Source organism: Heteronotia binoei, chromosome 2, assembly GCF_032191835.1.
Source record: "Heteronotia binoei isolate CCM8104 ecotype False Entrance Well chromosome 2, APGP_CSIRO_Hbin_v1, whole genome shotgun sequence".
Lineage (NCBI taxonomy): Eukaryota > Metazoa > Chordata > Lepidosauria > Squamata > Gekkonidae > Heteronotia > Heteronotia binoei.
The window spans coordinates 7,032,338-7,058,668 of NC_083224.1; the positions used below are offsets into that span (position 1 = coordinate 7,032,338).

The 26,331-nt window shown below is 47.4% G+C and overlaps 1 protein-coding gene across 1 annotated transcript in view; it reads left to right on the plus strand.

The window, feature by feature from the left end:
• The window catches only part of NOL4L (nucleolar protein 4 like), a 245,452-nt gene that overhangs the window by 110,077 nt on the left and 109,044 nt on the right, over positions 1-26,331 (plus strand). Inside the window, exons 3-4 of the mRNA XM_060230527.1 lie at positions 205-316; positions 8,111-8,220. Coding sequence (XP_060086510.1) covers positions 205-316; positions 8,111-8,220 — 222 coding nt within the window. The remainder of the gene's footprint in view (positions 1-204; positions 317-8,110; positions 8,221-26,331) is intronic.

Sequence of the window (26,331 nt, forward strand, 5' to 3'; positions counted from 1 at the left end):
TGACTGGGGAAGGCAATGGCAAACCACCCCGTCAAAAGTCTGCCATGAAAAAGTTGTGAAAGCAACATCACCCCAGAGTCGGAAACGACTGGTGCTTGCACGGGGGGGCCTTTCCTTTTCCTTTCTGCCTGTATAGTCTGGGGTAAGCTGCTTTCCTGACTCTTATTATGTGGGACGCACATCAGTCTCTTGTTCCTCCCCCAGATTGCCGAAACCTACGCTTTCCTCCCGCGAGAAGCAGTGACCAGATTCTTGATGAGCTGCACAGAGTGCCAGAAAAGGATGCATTTTAACTCCAACGGCCTGGAGCCTAAAGGTGAGCGTTCAGACAGCACACGCCATGCCCTTGTGTGCCCGGGCAATGCTATTCCAACCCAGGCACATTCTCACAATTGTTCCTGGCATGGGGGCGGGCATCTGCCACTTCCTTGGAACCTCCCTGTAATTTTAAATGGTTAACGTGGCAGGAGGGGGAAACACCCAGGGTTTCTTTTTTGTAGCAGGAACTCCTTTGCATATTAGGCCACACCTCCCTGTTGTAGCCACTCCTCCAAGAGCTTACAGGGCTCTTAGTACGGGGTCTACTGTGAGTTCCAGGAGGATTGCCTGTATCAAGGAAAGTGTGGCCTAATAGGCAAAGGAGTTCCTGCTACAAAAAAAGTCCCGGGAACACCATATCATACTTAAGAATAATGACTAGATTCCAGTATATAAGAACATCAGAAGGGCCCTTCTGGATCAGACAGTGAAGGTCTATCTAGTCCAGCCTCCTGTCTCACTCAGTGACCAACCAGTTCCTCTGGAGAGCCAACAACGGGGCACAGAGGCCGAGGCCTTCCCCTGAGAAGAACATCAGAAGAGCCCTGCTGGGTCAGACCAGTGAGGGTCCATCTAGTCCAGCCTCCTGTCTCACACAGTGGCCAACCAGCTCCTCTGGAGGGTCAACAACAGGGCAGAGAGGCTGAGGCCTTCATAAGAACACCAGAAGAGCCCCGCTGGATCAGAACAGTGAGGGTCCCTCTAATCCAGCCTCCTGTCTCACACAGTGGTCAACCAGTTCCTCTGAAGGACCAACAACAGGGCAGAGAGGCTGAGGCCTTCATAAGAATATCAGAAGAGCCCTGCTGGATCAGACCAGGGAGGTCCATCCAGTCAAGCCTCCTGTCTCACACAGGGGCCAACCAGTTCCTCTGGAGGGCCAACAACAGGGCAGAGAGGCTGAGGCCTTCATAAGAATATCAGAAGAGCCCTGCTGGATCAGACCAGGGAGGTCCATCCAGTCCAGCCTCCTGCCTCACACAGTGGCCAACCAGTTCCTCTGGAGGGCCAGCAACAGGGCAAAGAGGCCGAGGCCTTCATATGAACATCAGAAGAGCCCTGCTGGGTCAGACATTGGATTTATATTCCGCCTTCCACTCAAGAGTCTCAGAGTGGCTCACAATCTCCCTTATCTTCTTCCCCCACAACAGACACCCTGTGAGGTGGGTGGGGCTGAGAGAGCTCTCACAGCAGCTGCCCTTTCAAGGGCAACCCTTTTGCGAGCTCTGGCTGACCCAAGGCCATTCCAGCAACTGCAAGTGGAGGAGTGGGGAATCAAACCAGTTCTCCCAGATAAGAGTCCACACACTTAACTACTATACCAAACTAGTCCAGCCTCCTGTCTCACACAGGGGCCAACCAGTTCCTCTGGAGGGCCAACAACACGGCAGAGAGGCTGAGGCCTTCCTAAGCAAGCAAAGCAAAGCAAAGCAAAGCAAATTTTATTTTTATATCCCGCCCTCCCCCGCCAGAAGGCGGGCTCAGGGCGGCTCACAGACATGACAAGCATGATTTGGTTAAAATAGACAGCAATAGTTTAAATAATACAATTACATGAATTAATAAAGTTTAAAAATATAAAAATAAGAGAATAGGAGATTAAAAGATATAAAAATATAAAGTAGGTAGAAATAGGTGCTATATTTCTGTCGGTCATAGTTTACATATTATCATACATCAGTTCCAATTTCAACATAAAGTGGCTAAAATTACAATAGTTAGTCAGTTTGGTCAGGTCCTGTTCCAAATGAGAGCTGAAAAAGATGGGTTTTGCAAGCCCTGCGGAACTGATTCAGATCCCGCAGGGCTCGCACCATCTCTGGGAGTTGGTTCCACCAACGAGGGGCCATTAGTGAAAAGGCTTGCTCCCGGGTTATCTTGAGTCTGGCCTCTTTTGGCCCAGGGATTTGTAGAAGGTTTTGGGAGCTGGATCTTAGTGCTCTCTGGGGAATATATGGGGAGAGGCGGTCCCGTAGGTAGGCAGGTCCTCGGCCATATAGGGCTTTAAAGGTGATAACCAGCACCTTATAGCGAACACGGTAGACAACCGGCAGCCAATGCAGATCCCGCAGCGCAGGCTGCACGTGTTCCCATCTAGGTAGTCCCGCTAGCAGCCTGGCCGCCGCATTCTGCACTACCTGGAGTCTCCGCGTTCGACACAAGGGCAGCCCCATGTAGAGGGCATTGCAGTAGTCTAATCTTGAGGTGACCGTTGCGTGGATCACAGTTGCTAGGTCGTCGCGTTCCAAGAAGGGAGCCAACTGCCTCGCCCTTTTAAGATGAAAGAAGGCGGATCTTGCGGTGGCGGCTATCTGGGCCTCCATTGATAGCGAGGATTCCAGTAGCACCCCCAAGCTCTTGACCCTGCGCACTGGTATCAGTGGCGCACCGTCAAAAGCCGGCAGAATGATCTCCCCTCCCGGTCCGTCCCGGCCCACGCAAAGGACCTCAGTCTTCGTTGGATTCAGCTTCAGCCCACTCAGCCTGAGCCAGTCAGCCACGGCCTGTAACGCCCGGTCCAAATTTATAGGGACATCGCCAGTCCGGCCTTCCATCAATAGATAGAGCTGGGTGTCATCAGCGTACTGATGACAACCGAGCCCATACCTCCGCGCAATCTGGGCAAGGGGGCGCATAAAGATATTAAAGAACATCAGAAGAGCCCTGCTGGATCAGACAAGGGAGCGTCCATCTAGTCCAGCCTCCTGTCTCACACAGTGACCAGCCAGTTCCTCTGGAGGGCCAATAACAGGGCAGAGAGGCTGAGGCCTTCCCCCAATGTTGCTTCCTGGAACTGGAATTCAGAGGTTTACTGCTTCTGAATGTGGAGTTTCCCTTTAGTCACCAGGGCTAGTAGCCACAGAGTTCTCCTCCATGAATCTATCTAACCCTCTTCTAAAGCTGTCTGCACTTGTGACTTCATTACATCCTCTTGCAGCAAGTTCCACGTTTTAATCACTCTCTGTTTAAAGAAGTATTTCCTTTTCTTCTCCTCCTCCCTCCTCCACATCTCTTTTTCTCCTACTTCGTCTTCCACCTCTTCTCCTCTCCTTCTCCTCTTTCTTCTTCCTCTTCCTCCTCCTCTTCTTCTCTTTCTTCTTCTTTTTGCTCCTCCTCTTCTTCCTCCTCCTCTTCTCTTCTTCTCTTTCTTCTTCTACCTCGTCCTTCTTCCAGGGTGGAAACAATGCATGCAAACTTGTCTGTTCAACAGCTAGACTAGAGTCCAGTCGAGCTTTAAAGATTCACAAGATTTTGGAGGTATAAGCTTTGGAGAGTCAAAGTATCTGAGAAAAGGGACTTGGACTCTAGAAAGCTCATGCGTTGAGAATCTTGTTGGGTTCTTAAGGTGCTTACCAGACTCGAATTTAGGTCTTCTGCAGGCCAACGCAGCTGCCCCCCTGGAACTAAGACAATAAAGTCCAAGTATAATTCTCTGCCAGCCGGTGGGGGGGGGGGGGTGATGTGTTTTTGTTGATTTCCTCTCTCCTGCCGCAGACCCCCACTTCACGCGCAGGAAACGCATTTCAGGGATTAAAGAAGGGGAAATTGGCACCGTCATCCCTGCCTTGACAGGCCAAAGTGACAGACTGGTTGGGAAACAACACTATGTGTATCCCGTGCAAGATTATGCATGGGATGGAGAAGGTAGAGAAAGAAGTCCTTTTCTCCCTTTCTCACAATACGAGAATTCGCGGGCACTCCATGAAATTGCTGAGCAGTCGGGTTAGAATGGATAGAAGGAAGTACTTCTTCACCCAGAGGGTGATTAACTCGTGGAATTCACTGCCACAGGAGGTGGTGGCAGCTACAACATAGACAGCTTCAAGAGGGGATTGGATCAGCATATGAAGCAAGAAGAAGAAGAAGATATTGGATTTATATCCCGCCCTCCACTCCGAGGAGTCTCAGAGAGGCTCACAATCTCCTTTCCCTTCCTCCCCCACAACAGACACCCTGTGAGGTAGATGAAGATATTGGATTTATATCCCACCCTCCACTCTGAAGAGTCTCAGAGCGGTTCACAATCTCCTTTCCCTTCCTCCCCCACAACAGACACCCTGTGAGGTAGATGAAGATATTGGATTTATATCCCGCCCTCCACTCCGAAGAGTCTCAGAGCGGCTCACAATCTCCTTTCCCTTCCCTTCCCCCCACAACAGACACCCTGTGAGGTAGATGAAGATATTGGATTTATATCCCGCCCTCCACTCCGAAGAGTCTCAGAGCGGCTCACAATCTCCTTTCCCTTCCTCCCCCACAACAGACACCCTGTGAGGTAGATGAAGATATTGGATTTATATCCCGCCCTCCACTCTGAAGAGTCTCAGAGCGGCTCCCAATCTCCTTTCCCTTCCTCCCCCACAACAGACACCCTGTGAGGTAGATGAAGATATTGGATTTATATCCCACCCTCCACTCCAAAGAGTCTCAGAGAGGCTCACAATCTCCTTTATCGTCCTCCCCCACAACAGACACCCTGTGAGGCTGGGTGGGGCTGGAGAGGGCTCTCCCAGCAGCTGCCCTTTCAAGGACAACATCTGCCAGAGCTATGGCTGACCCAAGGCCATGCCAGCAGGTGCAAGTGGAGGTCTGGGGAATCAAACCCGGTTCTCCCAGATAAGAGTCCGCACACTTAACCACTACACCAAGAGGTCCATCAGTGGCTACTAGCCACAGCATATTGTTGTAACTTTCTGTCTGGGGCAGTGATGCTCTGTATTCTTGGTGCTTTGGGTGGAGGGACAGTGAGAGGGCTTTTAGTGTCCTGGTCCCACTGATGGACCTCCTGATGGCACCAGGGCTTTTTGGCCACTGTGTGACACAGAGTGTTGGACTGGAGGGGCCACTGGCCTGATCCAACATGGCTTCTCTGATGTTCATCTTATGCTCTTTGGATTCCACCCCAATTGTTCCTCCGCTGTCTCGTGCCCTTTCCTTCCTGCCTTAAGAGAAGGGGGTGAGGGTGCCCTTGCTCATCTTCACATTACAGTGTGTTGCTTGTTCCCCACTTTCAGAGTTGTGTGTACTGCAATTCTTCTGCAAGACAGAAAAAGAACTGAATGGGACAGGATTCTTCAGTATGAGAATCTGAGCTGAATCTGAGTTTGGTGTAGTGGTGAAGTACACGGACTCTTATCTGGAAGAACCGGGTTTGATTCCCCACTCCTCCACTTGCAGCTGCTAGAATGGCCTTGGGTCAGCTATACCTCTTGTTGGAGTTGTCCTTGAAAGGACAGCTGCTGTAAGAGCTCTCTCGGCTCCACCTACCTCACAAGGTGTCTGTTGTGGGGGGGGGGGGGTAAAGGAGATTGTGAATGCTCTGAGATTCAGAGTGTAGGGTGGGTATAAATGTACAATCTTCTTCTTCTTCTTCGTCCAGATCACGTGATGTGATGGTATTGCGGGGGAGGGACGGTGGCTCAGTGGTAGAGCATCTGCTTGGGAAGCAGAAGGTTCCAGGTTCAATCCCTGGCATCTCCAACTAAAAAGGGTCCAGGCAGGTAGGCGTGAAAAACCTCCGCTTCAGACCCTGGAGAGCCGCTGCCAGTCTGAGTACACAATACTGACTTTGATGGACCGAGGGTCTGATTCAGTATAAGGCAGCTTCATATGTTCATATACATATGCTTTGCTCTGGTGAGGCCTCACCTGGAGTATTGTGTTCAGTTTTTGGGCACCACACTTTAGGAAGGATATATACAAGCTGGAACGGGTCCAGAGGAGGGTGAAGAAGATGGTGAGGGGTCTGGAGACCAAGTCCTATGAGGAAAGGCTGAAGGAGCTGGGGATGTTTAGCTTGGAGAGGAGGGGGCTGAGAGATGATATGATCACCATTTTCAAGTCCTTGAAGGGCTGTCATCTAGAGGATGGTGTGGAATTGTTTTCTGTGGCCCCAGAAGGTAGGACCAGAACCAAGGGGTTGAAATTAAATCAAAAGAGTTTCCTGCTCAGCATTAGGAAGAACTTCCTGACCGTTAGAGTGGTTCCTCAGTGGAACAGGCTTCCTCCTTGGGATGCGGTGGGCTCTCCTTCCTTGGAGGTTTTTCAACAGAGGCTAGACGGCCATCTGAAAGCAATGAGGATCCTGTGAATTTAGGAGGAGGTGTTTGTGAGTTTCCTGCATTGTGCAGGAAGTTGGACTAGATGACCCTGGAGGTTCCTTCCAACTCTATAATTCTACGATTCTTCTTAGGTGCGCGGACTCTTATTTGGGAGAACCGAGTTTGATTCCCCACTCCTCTACTTGCAGCTGCTGGAATGGCCTTGGGTCAGCCATAGCTCTCATAGGAGTGGTACTTGAAAAGTACATAGGAGTTGTACTTGAAAAGGCAGCTTCTGGGAGACCTCTCTCAGCCCCACCCATATCACAGGGTGTCTGTTGTGGGAGGGAGAAGATAAAGGAGATTGTAGACCGCTCTGATTCAGAAAGAAGGCCGGGGGTATAAATCTGCAGTCTTCTTCTTCATTTATAAAGAGCAAGAAAGCACATTTCTAGCTCTGAGACCTGAACCCAGGTCCATATGACCGCATCGTGAAAACCTGTGGCATTTTCATATAATTACAGTGAGCGAACAATTACTTTCCATTTGCAAAGTGCTCCGCAGCTCTCCGGTAGCCAGAAATGTCTTTACTAAAACTGAAACGGAAAGGGACCTTGGGTCATAGCGGAGGGCTCAGTGGAAATGTCAACCCAGTGTGCAGCAGTGCTGAATACAGAAGACGCCTTGCTGGGTCTGATCGGGGAAGGGGCTGAGAAGAAAACGACCCGTATTATAACTGTCTTTTGTACAACTGCAATGGGGGCTCTGTCGGAAGACTGCGTGCACTTTTGGTTGCCGTATCTGAAAAAGAACATTGCAGAGCTGGGAAAAGAACAGAACATAAGAACATAAGAGAAGCCCTGTTGGATCAGGCCAGTGGCCCATCCAGTCCAACACTCTGTGTCACATAAGAGAAGCCCTGTTGGATCAGGCCAATGGCCCATCCAGTTCCCAACATTCTGTGTCACATAAGAACATAAGAGAAGCCATGTTGGATCAGGCCAATGGCCCATCCAGTCCAACACTCTGTGTCACATAAGAACATAAGAGAAGCCCTGTTGGATCAGGCCAGTGGCCCATCCAGTCCAACACTCTGTGTCACATAAGAACATAAGAGAAGCCCTGTTGGATCAGGCCAATGGCCCCTCCAGTCCGACACTCTGTGTCACATAAGAACATAAGAGAAGCCCTGTTGGATCAGGCCAATGGCCCCTCCAGTCCAACACTCTGTGTCACATAAGAACATAAGAGAAGCCCTGTTGGATCAGGCCAGTGGCCCCTCCAGTCCAACACTCTGTGTCACATAAGAACATAAGAGAAGCCCTGTTGGATCAGGCCAGTGGCCCATACAGTCCAACACTCTGTGTCACATAAGAACATAAGAGAAGCCCTGTTGGTTCAGGCCAGTGGCCCATACAGTCCAATACTCTGTGTCACAGAAGAACATAAGAGAAGCCATGTTGGATCTGGGAGAACCAGGTTTGATTCTCTACTCCTCCACTTGCAGCTGCTGGAATGTTCTTGGGTCAGCCATAGCTCTGGCAGAGGTTGACCTTGAAAGGGCACCCCACCTCTCAGCCCCACCCACCTCACAGGGTGTCTGTTGTGGGGGGAGAAGATAAAGGAGATTGTGAGCCGCTCTGAGTCTCTGATTCAGAGAGAAGGACGGGGTACAAATCTGCAATTCTTCTTCTTCTTCTTCCATCTTCCCGGCCTTCAGATAACGTTGTTTTGTTCTGATTTACCTCTAGAAAGTGACCCGCCTTCTTCTTTGGTTTCTGGAATAATCGACTACAACATGCCCCTGACGTCCACGTACCTGAAGCAAATGAAACTCCGAGTCTTGAATTCCCAAGAACAGGTAAGCGTTCCCTCCTACAGCTTCTCTGCGCGACACGTACGGCTGCCGTGAAAGAATTTATTTATTTACTTACTTTAGATTTATGTCGCCCACTCCACGAGCGGACTGTGGGCTTCTAACGATCGTAAGAAAACGTTTGAAAACTACAGTTGTAAAAAGGCAAAAAAAAAAAAAACATATCGAGACGATTTAAAAACCAAACATGTGGCGCGGTGAGAAATTTTTTTTGTCAAGGCAGGTGGTATATGTAGATATCTCGGTTCTCTGTTCTTCTGTTAGTCTGTTAGCAGTCATTCCCCATTAGAGGAGGGCGACGAAGACGGTGAGGGGTCTGGAGACCAAGTCCTATTAAGAAAGGTTAAAGGAGCTGGGCATGTTTAGCTTGGAGAGGAGGTGGCTGAGAGGTGATAGGATCACCATCTTCAAGTCCTTGAAGGGCTGTCCTACAGAGGATGGTGTGGAATTTTTTTCTGTGGCCCCAGAAGGTAGGACCAGAACCAATGGATTGAAATTAAATCAATCAAAAGAGTTTCCGTCTCAACATTAGGAAGAACTTCCTGACCGTTAGAGCGGTTCCTCAGTGGAACAGGCTTCCTCCTCAGGAGGCGGTGGGCTCTGCTTCCTTGGAGGTTTTTCAACAGAGGCTGGATGGCCATCTGACAGCAATGAAGACCTTGTGAATTTAGGGGGAGGTCTTTGTGGGTTTCCTGCATTGTGCAGGGGGTTGGACTAGATGACCCTGCAGGTCCCTTCCAACTCTAGGATTCTGTGAACTTCCTGAGCCTTAGAGCGGTTCCTCAGTGGAACAGGCTTCCTCCTTGGGAGGTGGTTAGGGGAGGGACGGTGGCTCTGTGATAGAGCATCTGCTTGGTGAAGCAGAAGGTCCCAAGTTCAATCCCCGGCATCTCCAAAAAAGGGTCCAGGCAAATAGGTGTGAAAAACCTCAGCTTGAGAACCTGGAGAGCCGCTGCCAGTCTGAGAAGACAATACTGACTTTGATGGACCGAGGGTCTGATTCAGTATAAGGCAGCTTCATATGTTCATATGTGGTGGGCTCTCCTTCCTTGGAGATTTTTCAAAAATCAAAAATCAAAAACTGGCTGAGTAATAGGAAGCAGAGAGTGAGTATAAATGGGCAGTCTTCGCAGTGGAGGACGCTAAGCAATGGGGTGCCGCAGGGCTCGGTACTGGGTCCCATGCTCTTTAACTTGTTCATAAATGATTTGGAGTTGGGAGTGAGCAGTGAAGTGGCCAAGTTTGCGGATGACACTAAATTGTTCAGGGTGGTGAGAACCAGAGAGGATTGTGAGGAACTCCAAAGGGATCTGTTGAGGCTGGGTGAGTGGGCGTCAACGTGGCAGATGCGGTTCAATGTGGCCAAGTGCAAAGTAATGCACATTGGGGCCAAGAATCCCAGCTACAAATACAAGTTGATGGGGTGCGAACTGGCAGAGACTGACCAAGAGAGAGATCTTGGGGTCGTGGTAGATAACTCTGAGCCACTTGTTGGGAAGGGCAGGATAGAAGTAATAAAATAAACAAACAAACAAACAAACTCACTGAAAATGTCAAGACAGTGTGCGATTGCAATAAAAAAGGCCAACGCCATGCTGGGAATTATTAGGAAGGGAATTGAAAACAAATCAGCCAGTATCATAATGCCCCTGTATAAATCGATGGTGCGGTCTCATTTGGAATACTGTGTACAATTCTGGTCACCGCACCTCAAAAAAAATATTATAGCATTGGAGAAAGTCCAGAAAAGGGCAACTAGAATGATGAAAGGTTTGGAACACTTTCCCTATGAAGAAAGATTAAAACGCTTGGGGCTTTTTAGCTTGGAGAAACGTTGACAGCGGGGTGACATGATAGAGGTTTACAAGATTATGCATGCGATGGAGAAAGTGGAGAAAGATGACCTTTTCTCCCTTTCTCGCAATACAAGAACTCATGGGCATTCAATGAAATTGCTGAGCAGTCGGGTTAGAACGGATAAAAGGGTGATTAACATGTGGAATTCACTGCCACAGGAGGTGGTGGCAGCTACAAGCATAGCCAGCTTCAAGAGCGGGTTAGATAAAAATATGGAGCAGAGGTCCATCAGTGGCTATTAGCCACAGTGTGTATATATATGTGTGTGTGTGTGTGTGTGTGTGTATATAATTTTTTTGGCCACTGTGTGACACAGAGTGTTGGACTGGATGGGCCACTGTCCTGATCCAACAGGGATTCTCTTATGTTTTTATGTGACAAAGAGTGTTGGATTGGAAGGGCCATTGGCCTGATCCAACAGGGCTTCTCTTATGTTCCTATGTGACACAGAGTGTTGGATTGGATGAGCCATTGGCCTGATCCAATATGGCTTCTCTTATGTTCTTCTGTGACACAGAGTGTTGGACTGGAGGGGCCACTGGCCTGATCCAACATGGCTTCTCTTATGTTCTTACGTGACACAGAGTGTTGGACAGGAGGGGGCATTGGCCTGATCCAACAGGGCTTCTCTTATGTTCTTCTGTGACACAGAGTGTTGGACTGGATGGGCCATTGGCCTGATCCAACATGGCTTCTCTTATGTTCTTATGTGACTCAGAGTGTTGGACTGGATGGGCCACTGGCCTGATCCAACAGGGATTCTCTTATGTTCTTATGTGACACAGATTGTTGGACTGGATGGGACACTGGCCTGATCCAACAGGGCTTCTCTTATGTTCTTATGTGACACAGAGTGTTGGACTGGATGGGCCATTGGCCTGATCCAGCATGGCTTCTCTTATGTTCTTATGTGACACAGAGTGTTGGACTGGAGGGGCCACTGGCCTGATCCAACAGGGCTTCTCTGATGTTCTTATGTGACACATAGTGTTGGACTGGATGGGCCACTGGCCTGATCCAACAGGGCTTCTCTTATGTTCTTATGTGACACAGAGTGTTGGACTGGATGGGTCACTGGCCTGATCCAACAGGGCTTCTCTCATGTTCTTCTATGACACAGAGTGTTGGACTGGATGGGCCACTGGCCTGATCCAACAGGGCTTCTCTTATGTTCTTAAGCAATCAAGTGTTAGGAGAGAGTGTTTGCAAGTAGAGGCTAAGGTGTTTGGGCCTTTTTAGTATTGAAAGAAATGATGGTGTGGGGTAAAGTTGAGTGGAGGACATGACATGTGGGTGTAAAGCACGTTGCAGCTGGGGTTTTCAAGGCAAGTGAAAAGCAGAGGTGGTTGGCCATTGCTTTTGGTGAGGGGGTGCAGGTCAATGGTAGAGCATCTGCTCGGCATGCAGAAGGTCCCAGGTTCAGTCCCTGGCATCTACGGTTAAAGGATCAGGGCGTAGGTGATGTGAAAAACCTCCGCTTGAGACCCTGGAGAGCGGCTGCCTGTCTGAGTAGACAATACCGACTTTGATGGGCTGAGGGTCTGATTCGGTAGAAGGCAGCATCATTCGTGTTCCCGTATGTCTTCCTCTGCAGTATTCCTTGGAGATGTCCCATCCAAGAGAGGATGACATGATAAAGGTTAGTAAAGAGAGCCACTACAGCATTGTGGTTAAGAGCAGTGGACTGTAATCCAGAGAACCGGGTTGGATTCCCCGCTCCTCCACTTGCAGCTGCTGGAGTGGCCTTGGGTCAGCCATAGCTCTTGCAGCGTTGTCCTTGAAAGGGCAGCTTCTGTCATACCTCTCTCAGCCCCGGCTACCTCACAGGGTGTGGTACTGTGGGGGAGGAAGGAGAAGGAGATTGTAAGCCGCTCTGAGACTCTGGGTTTCAGAGTGGAAGGCGAAATATGAATCCAATATCATCATCTTCTTCCTTTCCATGATTTCTATGACTGTGTTGTGATCGTTCCCAAGCATGATTTGATGCAGAAAGATTGCAGGCAAAGAATCTTCAGATGCTACAGAGTGGGCTCATATCGGCACCATTTCCCTTACTTTAGTTCCACAGCCTGCACCCACTCCGGTCAAGGGAATTTAAAAGATCCATAATTGGCACATTGCCATAGCATAATAACATTACAATGATATCTATTGCCACAATCGGTTTTCTCCTAGTTTCACTTGAAACAAAAAGGAAGTCGCCTAGCTCTTTTCCTCATGGAGTTATAAGGGGAAATGTGCAGGCATTTTTTAAATGAAATCTTCAGTGAAAAAAGCTAGAGAGTTACAGTTTGTTAAAAAAAATGGAAAGTGGGAATTAATCAATCGTGGCATTAGATGATTGTAACACTATAATTCTGTAGCCATCTGTCAACTATCAGTTATTAAAAAAAGAGGCCTCTGGTGGTTGGGGGCAAATGACATCTTGGGAAAGAGCTCTTCTGATGTTCTTACGAAAACCTCAGCCTCTCTGCCCTGTTCGTGGCCCTCCAGAGGAACTGGTTGGCCCCTGTGTGAGATAGGAGGCTGGACTAGATGGACCCTCACAGGTCTGATCCAGCAGGGATCTTCTGATGTTCTTAGGAAAGCCTCAGCCTCTCTGCCCTGTTGTTGGCCCTCCAGAGGAACTGGCTGGTCCCTGTGTGAAACAGGAGGCTGGACTAGATGGACCCTCCCTGGTCTGATCCAGCAGGGCTCTTCTGATGTTCTTAGGAAAGCCTCAGCCTCTCTGCCCTGTTGTTGGCCCTCCAGAGGAACTGGCTGGTCACTGTGTGAAACAGGAGGCTGGACTAGATGGACCCTCACAGGTCTGATCCAGCCGGGATCTTCTGATGTTCTTAGGAAAGCCTCAGCCTCTCTGCCCTGTTGTTGGCCCTCCAGAGGAACTGGCTGGTCCCTGTGTGAAACAGGAGGCTGGACTAGATGGACCCTCCCTGGTCTGATCCAGCAGGGCTCTTCTGATGTTCTTATGAAGGCCTCGGCCTCTCTGCCCTGTTGTTGACCTTCCAGAGGAACTGGTTGGCCACTGTGAGAGACAGGAGGCTGGACTAGATCAACCAGTGCTGGTCTGATCCAGGAGGACTCTTTTAATGGTCTTACGCACACCCACCACCTTCTGAGCCAGTGACATTGCCAGCTTGGGTCCAAAGCGAACCCTTGCTGCAAAGTGGTGACGCGGACCCTGGAGGTGAAGCCGCTGAAGTATCGGAGACCACCGAATCCCCGTGGCCCATCGGCAGCTTCCCAACTGGGCTTCCTCAACCCACGGAGAGTCGCAAAAGTCTTCCTTCTCTTCGGGGTTTGTGGTAGGCTCCGCGGGTTGTCCGTCAGAAGGGAGAGAACTTTCACCTGTTTCCCCCCCTCCCTCTCCAAGCCCCGAATAAACCCCGCCGAGCTTAAAAGAGGATCATGATGCTTTGGATGCAGAACAAGTGTCTGCGGGGTAATCTGTTAAAATGGACTAATCCCCCTCAATCGCTTTGGCCTCAGATTCACCCACATGTTTGTAACTTGGGAGTTTTTCATCTCCAGTTGGGAACCCAGCTCCAGCAGAGTTTGTATTTCAGGCCTTGAAAACTGTTTATTTGAGGGTGACGGGGGGTGTGTGTGTGGAGATAGGGGGCTGGATTTATTTATTATTTTATTTATTACTTTGCATTTCTATCCTTCCCTCTCCGCAAGCGGACTCAGGGCGGCTGACCGTCAGTTCAAACGTCTATAAGGCAATTTAAAACCGTTTTGTTGTCGTTCAAAAGAGTTTCCGGCTCAACGCTGGGAAGAACTTCCTGATTGTTAGAGCGATTCCTCAGTGGAACAGGCTTCCTCCTTGGGAGGTGGTGGGCTCTCCTTCCTTGGAGGTTTTTCGACAGAGGCTGGATGGCCATCTGACAGCGATGAAGATCCTGTGAATTTAGGGGGAGGGGTTTGTGAGTTTCCTGCATTGTGCAGGGGGTTGGACTAGATGACCCCGGAGGTCCCTTCCAACTCTAGTATTCTATGACTGTTAAGAGCAGTTCCTCAGTGGAACAGGCTTCCTTGGGAGGTGGTGGGCTCTCCTTCCTTGGAGGTTTTTAAACAGAGGCTAGATGGATATCTGACAGCAGTGTGGATCCTGTGGATTTAGGGGGAGGGATTTGTGTCTTTCCTGCATTGTGCAGGGGGTTGGACTAGATAACCCTGGAGGTCCCTTCCAACTCTAGGATTCTATGCTTTAACTGGGCTCTCCTTCCTTGGAGCTTTTTCAACAGAAGCTAGATGGCCCTCTGACAGCAATGAAGATCCTGTGGATTTAGGGGGAGGTGTTTGTGAGTTTCCTGCCTTGTGCAGGGGGTTGGACTAGATAACCCTGGAGGTCCCTTCCAACTCTAGGATTCTATGCTTTAACTGGGCTCTCCTTCCTTGGAGCTTTTTCAACAGAAGCTAGATGGCCCTCTGACAGCAATGAAGATCCTGTGGATTTAGGGGGAGGTGTTTGTGAGTTTCCTGCCTTGTGCAGGGGGTTGGACTAGATGACCCTGGAGTGCCTTCCAACTCTATGGGAGGTGGTGGGCTCTCCTTCCTTGGAGCTTTTTCAACACAGGCTAGATGGTCATCTGACATCAACGAAGATCCTGTGAATTTAGGGGGAGGTGTTTGTGAGTTTCCTGCATTGTGCAGGGGGTTGCACTAAATAACCCCGGAGGTCCCTTCCAACTCTAGGATTCTATGACCATCTGGAGCAGAGGTCCATCAGCGGCTATTAGACACAAAGTCTAAATAGAACACTCTGTCTGGGGCAAGTGATGCTCTGTATTCTTGGTGCTTGGGGGGGGGCACAGTGGGAGGGCTTCTAGTGTCCTGGCCCCACTGGTGGAACTCCTGATGGCACTTGGTTTTTTTGGCCCGTGTGCCACAGAGTGCAGGACTGGGTGGGCCATTGGCCTGATCCAACATGGCTTCACTTATGTTCATACATGGAACAGAGGTCCATCAGTGGTTCTTAGCTCCAAGGTATAGATGGAACACTCTGTCTGGGGCATTGATGCTCTGTATTAATGGTACTAGGGGGGGCGCTTCTGGAGTTCAGGCCCCACTTGTGAGTTCGGGCTGAAATGCACAGGAGCTACAGAGCAAAGCCTCTATTTTCTCCATTGGCTGAGGCTCCTCCCTTGGGGAGGAAGGGGAGGAGGCAGAGCTTGCTTTGCCAGGCTCTCTCAGTCGCGCAGCAGAGCTACTTAGCCAAGCCTCTCTTCCTTCTATTGGCTGAGGCTCCTTCCCTCCTGGTCCCCTGGGGAAGGAAAGAAAGAGCGAGAGCTTCCTTTGCCCAGTTCCCTGGATCTCATGGGAGAGATACGAAGAAAGCACCTTTAAGACCAACAAACACTATTGTTTTAAGCATGGTTTCTTTTACGTTTTCAAAAAACAATCTTTGATCGTGTTTGTGTCATTTATAAAGTTTATATCTCCTCAGTCTGGCGTTACGTTTTATGACACACACGGCCCGGCCCGACAAGGCCTCATTTATGTCAGATTCTGCCCTCATATAATATGACTTCGGAACCCCTGCTCTAAGGTGCTGCTGAGTTCGAATTTAGGATTCCCAGCTGTGTGAACAGCCAGACTTGGAGAAGGCAGAAATTTCTGCTGCCATTAAATGTCGATGGTGTGTGGTTTGCCTTAATTCATGGAATCATAGAATCATAGAGTTGGGACCTCTAGGGTCATCTAGTCCAACCCCCTGCACAATGCAGGAAACTCACAAACACTTCCCCCTAAATTCACACGAACTTCATCGCTGTCAGATGGCCATCTAGCCAGTTGGCAAATTGTAGACTCCATATAAAGTTAAAGTTGCTTTCTTTCTGGGCCCCTCCAGTCCAACACTCTGTGTTACACAGTGGCCAAAACTGAGATACCATCAGGAGGTCCATCAGTGGGGCCAGAACTCTAGAAGCCCTCCCACTGTGCCCCCCCCAAGCACCAAGAATACAGAGCATCACTTGCCCCAGACAGAGTGTTCTATTTAGACTTTGTGTCTAATAGCGGCTGATGGACCTTTGCTCCAGATGTTCATAGAATCCTAGAGTTGGAAGGGACCTCCAGGGTCATCTAGTGCAACCCCCTGCACAATGCAGGAAACTCACAAACACCTCCCCCTAAATTCACAGGATCTTTATTGCTGTCAGATGGCCATCTAGCCTCTGTCGAAAAACCTCCAAGGAAGGAGAGCCCACCATCTCCCAAGGAGGAAGCCTGTTCCACTGAGGAATCGCTCTAACAATCAGGAAGTTCTTCCTAATGTTGAGCCGAAAACTCTTTTGATTTAATTTCAACCCATTGGTTCTGGTCCTACCTTCTGGGGCCACAGAAAACAATTCCACACCATCCTCTATAGGACAGCCCTTCAAGTCCTTGAAGATGGTGATCCTATCACCTCTCAGATGCCTCCTCTCCAGGCTAAACATCCCCAACTCCTTCAACCATTCCTCACCATCTTTGTCACCTGTTCCAGCTTGTGTAGATCCTTCTTAAAATGTGGTGCCCAAAACTGAACACAAGTCTCCAGGTGAGGTCTTACCAGAGCAGAGTAAAGCGATACCATCACATCACGTGATCTGGATACTATACTTCTGTTGATACAGCCCAAAATCGCATTTGCCTTTTTAGCCACCGCATCACACTGTTGACTCATGTTCAGCGTATGATCCGCTAAGACCCCGAGATCCTTTTCGCACAGATGACTGCTAAGAGAAGTCTCCCCCGTCCTATAACCATGCATTGGATTTTTCCTACCTCAATGCAGAACTTGACATTTATCCCCGTTAAAATTCGTTTTATTGGTTTTAGCCCCGTTTTCCAGCCTGTCAAGGTCATGGCGTGTCCTTTTTCTGTCTTCTTCTGTGTTTGCGACCCCGCTGCCGGAGAACGTTAGTGAACCTTTTTAATCAGTCACGGGCGCAGATTCATCGCTTTCCTTCCCGTGGTTAGCCTTCCCCAGGCCTTCCAGAAGGGCAGGATCTCAAAAGTTTAGATAGAAGCAGTTTTTTTAAAAAAAATGTTTCACCGTGGGTGCCAGAATGCACAAGGGCTTTCCGGACTTCCATTTTCCCTTCCTGCCTGCTCTCTTCCAAGGCTAGCGGTTTTAAAAGTGCACTGCTTAGGATAGCCAGTTGCTGATAGGAAGGCTGACACAGGAATATCCGGATATTTATCTACTGTCTCCCCCCCCCCACACACACACAAGTACAAGGACACCAAATGTCTTGCATCTCTTCCTCCTGTGAGTCAGCCGCTCCCCTGAGAACCCAGCATTTGGGGTGGGGGGTTCCTTTGCGTTAGCCTCTGGGTCTCCCCTTCCTCCCAGCTGCGGAAGGCGAGTTCTTTGTGTGTGTTTTTCTCTCGCTTTCCCTTTGCAGTCGGCGGTGGAATTCTTGCACAACTGCAGAAGCAGGGAAAAACAGGAGGGGGGGAAGGTGAACAACCTCGGTCTATATATAGCCAGACAAACGGATGGGTAGATGTTTTGTGGCTCTCCCCGCTGGGCTGACCGCTGAGGGCTTGTGCCCTCCTTCGGTGGGGGAAGGGTTGCCGAGGAAGGGCCAAAGCTAGGCTCGCCAAGTCCAATTCAAGAAATAGCTGGGGTCTTTGGGGGTGGAAAGAGCCCCGTGGCGCAGAGTGTTAAAGCTGCAGTACTGCAATCCTAAGCTCTGCTCGCGACCTGGGTTCGATCCCCGGCGGAAGCTGGGATTTCAGGTAGCCGGCTTGAGGTTGTCTCAGGCTTCCATCCTTCCGAGGTCGGTCAAATGAGTACCCAGTTTGCTGGGGGGGGGGGGAAGTGCAGATGACTGGGGAAACCACCCCGTAAAAAAAGTCTGCCGTGAAAACAACATCACCCCAGAGTCGGAAACGACTGGTGCTTGCACAGGGGACCGTTCCTTTGCTTGGGGGTGGAGCCAGGAGTCTTTGGGGCGGATCCCGGAGCAAGCATAATCGAACAAAACGGAGTTTTGGCCATTACATTTAAAGAGACTGTGCACCTTTTAGATAGAGAGATAGATAGAGGTTTACAAGATTATGCATGGAATGGAGAACATAAGAACATAAGAGAAGCCATGTTGGATCAGGCCAACGGCCCATCCAGTTCAACACTCTGTGTCACACAGTGGCAAAAAAATTTATATACACACATACACTGTGGCTAATAGCCACTGATGGACCTGTGCTCCATATTTTTATCTAAACCCTTCTTGAAGGTGGCTATACTTGTGGCCGTCACCACCTCCTGTGGCAGTGAATTCCACATGTTAATCACCCTTTGGGTGAAGAAGTACTTCCTTTTATCCGTTTTAACCTGTCTGCTCAGCAATTTCATCGAATGCCCACGAGTTCTTGTATTGTGAGAAAGGGAGAAAAGGACTTCTTTCTCTACTTTCTCCATCCCGTGCATTATCTTGTAAACCTCTATCATGTCACCCCGCAGTCGACGTTTCTCCAAGCTAAAGAGTCCCAAGCGTTTCAACCTTTCTTCATAGGGAAAGTGCTCCAGCCCTTTAATCATTCTAGTTGCCCTTCTCTGCACTTTCTCCAATGCTATAATATCCTTTTTGAGGTGCGGCAACCAGAACTGCACACAGTACTCCAAATGAGACCGCACCATCGATTTATAAAGTAGAAAGTAGAGAAAGAAGTCCTTTTCTCCCTTTCTCACAATACAAGAACTCGTGGGCACTCAATGAAATCGCTGAGCAGTCAGGTTAGAACGGATAAAAGGAAGTCCTTCTTCACCCAAAGGGTGATTAACATGTGGAATTCACTGCCACAGGAGGTGGTGGCAGCTACAAACATAGCCAGCTTCAAGAGAGGATTGGATAAAAATATGGAGCAGAGGTCCATCAGTGGCTATTAGCCACAGCATATTATTGGAACTGTCTGAGGCAGTGATGCTCTGTATTCTGGGTGCTTGCGGAGGGGGGGAGGACAAAGTGGAAGGGCTTCTAGCCCCACTTGTGAACCTCCTGATGGCACTTGGGTTTTTTTTTTTTGGCCACTGTGCGACACAGAGTGTTGGAGTGGATGGGCCATTGGCCTGATCCAACATGGCTTCTCTTATGTTCTTATGTGACACGGAGTGTTAGACTGGATGGACCACTGGCCTGATCCAACAGGGCTTCTCTTATGTTCTTATGTGACACAGAGTGTTGGACTGGATGGGCCACTGGCCTGATCCAACAGGGATTCTCTTATGTTCTTATGTGACACAGAGTGTTGGACTGGATGGGCCATTGACCTGATCCAACATGGCTTCTCTTATGTTCTTATTTGACATAGAGTGTTAGACTGGATGGACCACTGGCCTGATCCAACAGGGCTTCTCTTATGTTCTTATGTGACACAGAGTGTTGGACTGGAGGGGCCATTGGCCTGATCCAACAGGGCTTCTCTGATGTTCTTATGTGACACAGAGTGCTGGACTGGAGGGGCCGCTGGCCTGATCCAACAGGGCTTCTCTGATGTTCTTATGTGACACAGAGTGTTGGACTGGAGGGGCCATTGGCCTGATCCAACATGGCTTCTCTTATGTTCTTATGTGACACAGAGTGTTGGACTGGAGGAGCCATTGGCCTGATCCAACATGGCTTCTCTTATAAGAGAACATAAGAACATAAGAGAAGCCATGTTGGATCAGGCCAACGGCCCATCAAGTCCAACACTCTGTGTCACACAGTGGCAAAAAATGTTATATACACACATACACTGTGGCTAATAGCCACTGATGGACCTGTGCTCCATATTTTTATCTAAACCCCTCTTGAAGGTGGCTATACTTGTGGCCGCCACCACCTCCTGTGGCAGTGAATTCCACATGTTAATCACCCTTTGGGTGAAGAAGTGTTGTTCTTATGTGACACAGAGTTCTTATGTGACATGTTCTTATGTGACACAGAGTGTTGGACTGGAGGGGCCACTGGCCTGATCCAACATGGCTTCTCTTATGTTCTTATGTGACACAGAGTGTTGGACTGGAGGGGCACTGGCCTGATCCAACATGGCTTCTCTTATGTTCTTATGTGACACAGAGTGTTGGACTGGATGGGCCACTGGCCTGATCCAACAGGGCTTCTCTTATGTTCTTATGTGACACAGAGTGTTGGACTGGAGGGGCCACTGGCCTGATCCAACAGGGCTTCTCTTATGTTCTTATGTGACACAGAGTGCTGGACTGGAGGGGCCATTGGCCTGATCCAACAGGGCTTCTCTTATGTTCTTATGTGACACAGAGTGTTGGACTGGAGGGGCCATTGGCCTGATCCAACATGGCTTCTCTTATGTTCTTATGTGACACAGAGTGTTGGACTGGATGGGCCACTGGCCTGATCCAACAGGGCTTCTCTTATGTTCTTATGTGACACAGAGTGTTGGACTGGATGGGCCACTGGCCTGATCCAACAGGGCTTCTCTTATGTTCTTATGTGACACAGAGTGTTGGACTGGATGGGCCACTGGCCTGATCCAACATGGCTTCTCTTATGTTCTTATGTGACACAGAGTGTTGGACTGGAGGGGCCACTGGCCTGATCCAACAGGGCTTCTCTTATGTGACACAGAGTGTTGGACTGGAGGGGCCATTGGCCTGATCCAACATGGCTTCTCTTATGTTCTTATGTGACACAGAGTGTTGGACTGGAGGGGCCACTGGCCTGATCCAACAGGGCTTCTCTTATGTGACACAGAGTGTTGGACTGGAGGGGCCATTGGCCTGATCCAACATGGCTTCTCTTATGTGACACAGAGTGTTGGACTGGATGGGCCACTGGCCTGATCCAACAGGGCTTCTCTTATGTTCTTATGTGACACAGAGTGTTGGACTGGAGGGGCCACTGGCCTGATCCAACAGGGCTTCTCTTATGTTCTTATGTGACACAGAGTGTTGGACTGGATGGGCCACTGGCCTGATTCAACAGGGCTTCTCTTATGTTCTTATGTGACACAGAGTGTTGGACTGGAGGGGCCATTGGCCTGATCCAACATGGCTTCTCTTATGTTCTTATGTGACACAGAGTGTTGGACTGGATGGGCCACTGGCCTGATCCAACAGGGCTTCTCTTATGTTCTTATGTGACACAGAGTGTTGGACTGGAGGGGCCACTGGCCTGATCCAACAGGGCTTCTCTTATGTTCTTATGTGACACAGAGTGTTGGACTGGAGGAGCCATTGGCCTGATCCAACAGGGCTTCTCTTATGTTCTTTTGAATGCCTTCCCTCCATTATAAATAATGGATAGGGGCTCCTTCTTCTGGGGCTCATAGAATTAGAGCCCCTGGTCCAATCCTTTTGAAACTTGGAGGGTTTTTTTTGGGGGGGGGGGAGACATAGAATGCTATGCTGCCAATCTGATGCCTCTAGCTCAGAAAACAGCCCCCCTCCGAACCCCAGTTACCAATGGATCAGTTCTCCATTATACACTATGGGAATGGGCCTCCATAGGGAATCGTAGAGTTCCCAGCAAATGTTTCCCTTCCCTCGCTTTCCGATGACCCTGAAGCAGGGGGAGGGCCTCCAAACCAGGGGATCCCCTGCCCCCACCTGGGGATTGGCAACCCTAGTCAAAGCTGCCCAACTCACTGATACTTCAGGGGCCAAGCTGGCCGTCACATTAATGCCCTCCCCCCCCCCAAAAAAAGAGATTTCGTTGTCTCTCCGGCTCTTTCTGCAGTACAGGCTCAAGCGAAGCATTCCTGTGACCTTCTCTGCAATCTCTCCTCTGTCAAGGATGGATACTTTTACATTGAATGGCCCCTTTGTTTCCTGCTCTTCACGTATTCAGGAAATTTTGCATTGCTTTGGTGTAGTGTTCTTGGAAAGCCGCTCCTCGCACTGCTTTTTTAATTGTCGGCTTGCATTTTTAACCTGATTCCCACCCACCCACCCCCCTTCTTCTTTTCCCCATCACTGTTTCTGCTTCTTGATGGACACCTAAAGCAGCCTTCTACCATCCAACCAGCTGCTAGGAACAGGGGTGGCCAAACTGTGGCTCGAAAGCCACATGTGGCTCTTTCACACCACATGTGGTTCTCAAAGCCCCCACCGCCCCATCGACCGGCTTGGAGAAGGCATTGTTCTCTTTAAATAATTCCTCCCAAGTCAAGCCATATATTAAAGGCACTGGGCACCTTATAAATAGGGAGATAGATAGTGGTTTACAAGATTATGCATGGAGTGGAGAAAGTAGAGAAAGAAGTACTTGTCTTCCTTTCTCACGACACAAGAACTCGTGGGCATTCAGGGACTCCATATAAAGTTAAAGTTGCTTTCTTTCTGGGCCCCTCCAGTCCAACACACAGTGGCCAAAACCGAGATACCATCAGGAGGTCCATCAGTGGGGCCAGAACTCCAGAAGCCCTTCCTTTTTTTTTTTTTTTTTTTTTTTTTTTTTAAAGTTTTAAAGTTTTATTACTAAAAATCAACTACAAACATAACAAAATGCTAACACACTAATAACGTGAAACATATAACATAAAAAACAACACAATACACAACACAATATACATACTACTCCCTACCACATCATCCCCTACCAACTACCAACCACCCACACTGGAGAGGGATAGGGGGGTTAAACATAAAAGCATTACACAGTTCAATGCTTCATCTATACATTATCCTGATATACTCTGTTTTTATATGTCTTATATCATATAACATATGTCATATATCATATATCAAAACCTATCATATATCATAACCTCTGTTTTTAACCCAGTCATATACAGGGTCCCATTCCTCCCGACATTTCTGCACATTACCACCTCTTAATCGGGTGGTCATCAAATCTGCTTCCGCCGTTTCAAAAAGTTTAGATATAAATTCTTCTCTGTTAGGAGTTCTGTCCTCCTTCCAGTACTTAGCATATAAGATTCTGGCAATTGTAACTATGTACAACACTAATTTCAACTTGGTCGCTGGTAAATTTTGTCTGCAAATGTTTATGAGATACAGTTCCGGAACATGCTTTACTTGTATTTTCAGAATTTTTTGAATCCAGATATTGACTTGTGTCCAATATTTCCTGGCCTTTTTACAATGCCACCATATATGGAACAGAGAACCTTTGACTTCGGTACATTTCCAACATTTATTGGAGTAAGAGGGATATATTTTTGCCAATCTGTCTGGAGTGAGATACCATCTATAAACCATTTTATACACATTTTCTTTGAGGTCTGCTGGTTTTATTAACTTCATATTCTGCTTCCATAGCTTCTCCCACTCTTCCAGATCTATATTGTAACCAAAGTCTTTCAACCATCTAATCCAGGCTTCTTTCACCACTTCATCCTGCATCTTGGCTTGGAGCAGCCATTCATATACCTTGGCAATTAATTTTTGTTTAGACTCCAAAATCAAATCTAGATCAGAGTCGGAATTCCCAAAACCTATTTCTTTATCTTTTCGAAATCTCGATCTCACTTGACATTGTAGCCACCAAGATAGCTTTAAAACTTCTTCTTCAATCAGTTCATTGTGGTCATTTAACAGATAAGCATAGTCCTGTTGATTTTCCCAATTATATAATTTAGGATGCGACGAAGCCTCTATCGGGGAAATCCATTTTGGCGTCTGTTTATACAGTACTTTTATTTCGCTCCAGACCGCATACAAAGCTCTTCTTATTTCATGTCTGAGAAACCGCCCGGTTTTAGTAGGAGTTTTATACCACATATAACTATGCCAACCTTCTCCCAGACCATCGCCCTCTATGGACAGTAGCCTTTTATTGTCCAATTTACACCAAGTTCTCAGCCACGCAATGCAGCACGCTTTATAGTATAATTTCCAGTCTGGGAGAGCAAATCCTCCTCTTAGCTTAGTGTCTTGCATGACTTTCATTTTTATTCTGGCCTTCTTACCCTGCCAAATAAACATTCTAGTCAACTCGTTAAGTTGTTGGAAGAAGGATTTGGGTAATGCAATTGGAATCGTTTGAAATAAAAATAAAATTCTCGGAAGTATATTCATTTTAATTGTAGCGACTCGACCAAGAAGTGAAATCTGTAGATCTTTCCATTTCATTAGATCCCTACGGATCTCTTTCAAAATTTTTTCGTAATTATCCCTATATAGATTCTTTAAATTATTAGTCAGGAATATTCCTAAATATTTAACCTTTTTTTCATTCTTAAATCCTGAGAGCTGCTCCAATCTTTCAATTTGATCCTTTTCCATATTTTTCAATAGAATCTTAGTTTTAGTGGCATTCAATTTAAATCCAGATACTTCTCCAAACTCATTCAGTCTTTGTTTAAGGCGCTCTATCGATGACATAGGTTGTTCTAGTATAAATACCAAATCATCTGCAAATGCCAACGTCTTTAATTCTGTATTATTTATTCTAATTCCTTGAATTTGGGAATCTTCTCTTATCTTCTTAATCAGCGGCTCCAAAGTCAATATAAAAAGTAGTGGAGATAGAGGGCACCCTTGTCTTGTACCTTGTTCTATTTCTATTGAATCCGTCGTTACTCCATTAAAATTAGCTTTGGCTGTCTGTTTCGTGTAAATTGCTTCGACCATTGAGCAATATCTTTCTCCACATCCAACTCCTGCCAATGTCTCTTTAATGAAGTTCCAGTTGACATTGTCAAAAGCCTTTTCCGCGTCTATCAAAATCGCCGCGAATTCTTTATCTGAATGTTCCCTATAATATTCAATTGCATTCAGAAACAGTCTCACGTTTTGGTTCATTAAACGTTCCGGGACAAAACCTGTTTGATCTTCATGAACTAGACTTCTGATAACTTTCTTCAATCTATTTGCTAATATTGTTGCGTAGATCTTATAATCACTATTCAATAGAGAGATTGGTCTATAATTTTTAATTTCTGCTGGGTCAGAATCTTCTTTGTGTATGAGAGATATTAAGGCCTCTTTCCACGATTCCGGAATCTCCCCCGTGTTGTAAACATTTTCCAATACTCTCTTAAAGGGCAGCAGCAACTCATCTTCGAAAACTTTGAAGAATTCAATCGGCAGTCCGTCTGTACCCGGCGTCTTGTTACTTTTTTGAGTTTTAATAGCTTCAACTACTTCCTGCATTGAAATTGGGCTCTCTAAACTTACTTGTTGTTCCTTTGTTAATTGCTTCAGTTCCACTTCTTTTACATAAGTCTCTTGTTTTTGCTGATCAATCTTCTGTTTCTTATACAAATTCCGATAGAAATTTTGAATAATTAATTTCATTTGAGAATTTTGGAAAGTCTCCTCCTCCGCCTCATTTCTTAACATCTTTATGATCTTTTTCTCCTTCTCTTTCCTCAGTCTATACGCCAACCATCTACTCACTTTATTTGCATTTTCAAAATAATTTTGTCTTGTCCATTTTAACTTCCTCTCAATTTCCTCTGCCAGGAGAGTATTTATCTGATGCTGAGTAGCTGTAATTTTGGTCCTAATCCCATTTGAGTTCGCCGCTTTCTGTTGCTTTTCAAAGCAATTCAGCTTTGTCAATAGTTCATTGTAAGTCTTCCTTTGTTCCCTTTTCCTCCTTGATGAATAACGGATAGCCACACCCCTAAAGAAGGCCTTGAATGCATCCCATATGATTGGAATCTTTGTATCCTTTTCCAAATTACGTTTAAAAAATTCTTGTATTTCTTTTTTAGCTTCTTCCAAAAACTTAGATTCCTTCAAAATTTGTAAATTTAAAGACCATCTAAAATTTCTTTTTTGTTCCTGGAATACCACCGAAATTGGACTATGATCCGCATACGATTGAGGAAGAATATCCACATGATTAACTGACAGTATCATTTCTAACGACATCCAAATCATGTCAATTCTTGACCAAGACTTATGTGGTTGTGAATAAAAAGTAAAATCTGCTGTACTCGGATTTCTTGTTCTCCAAGCATCTACTAGGTTCAGTTCCTCAGCCATTTTCAAAAAGGAGTTTGGTAGTAGATTTCGAGTCTTCGTTTTTTTCTTCTGAACATCCTCATATTTTTTATCCAGTTTCACATCAAATATCGCGTTATAGTCTCCTATTATGCAGTATCTATCCGAATTCATCTCTCTAAGCTTAAGATACAAATCTTGATAGAATTTTTCCTGATTTTCATTGGGGGCATATATATTGCCCAAAATTGTTTTCTGGCCATTTAGTTCCACTTCAACGATAAGAATTCTTCCTTGCTCATCCGAATATAGGCATCTCGAATTAATCTGTTTAGGAATAAAAATTGCTACTCCCTTCTTCTTCTTCT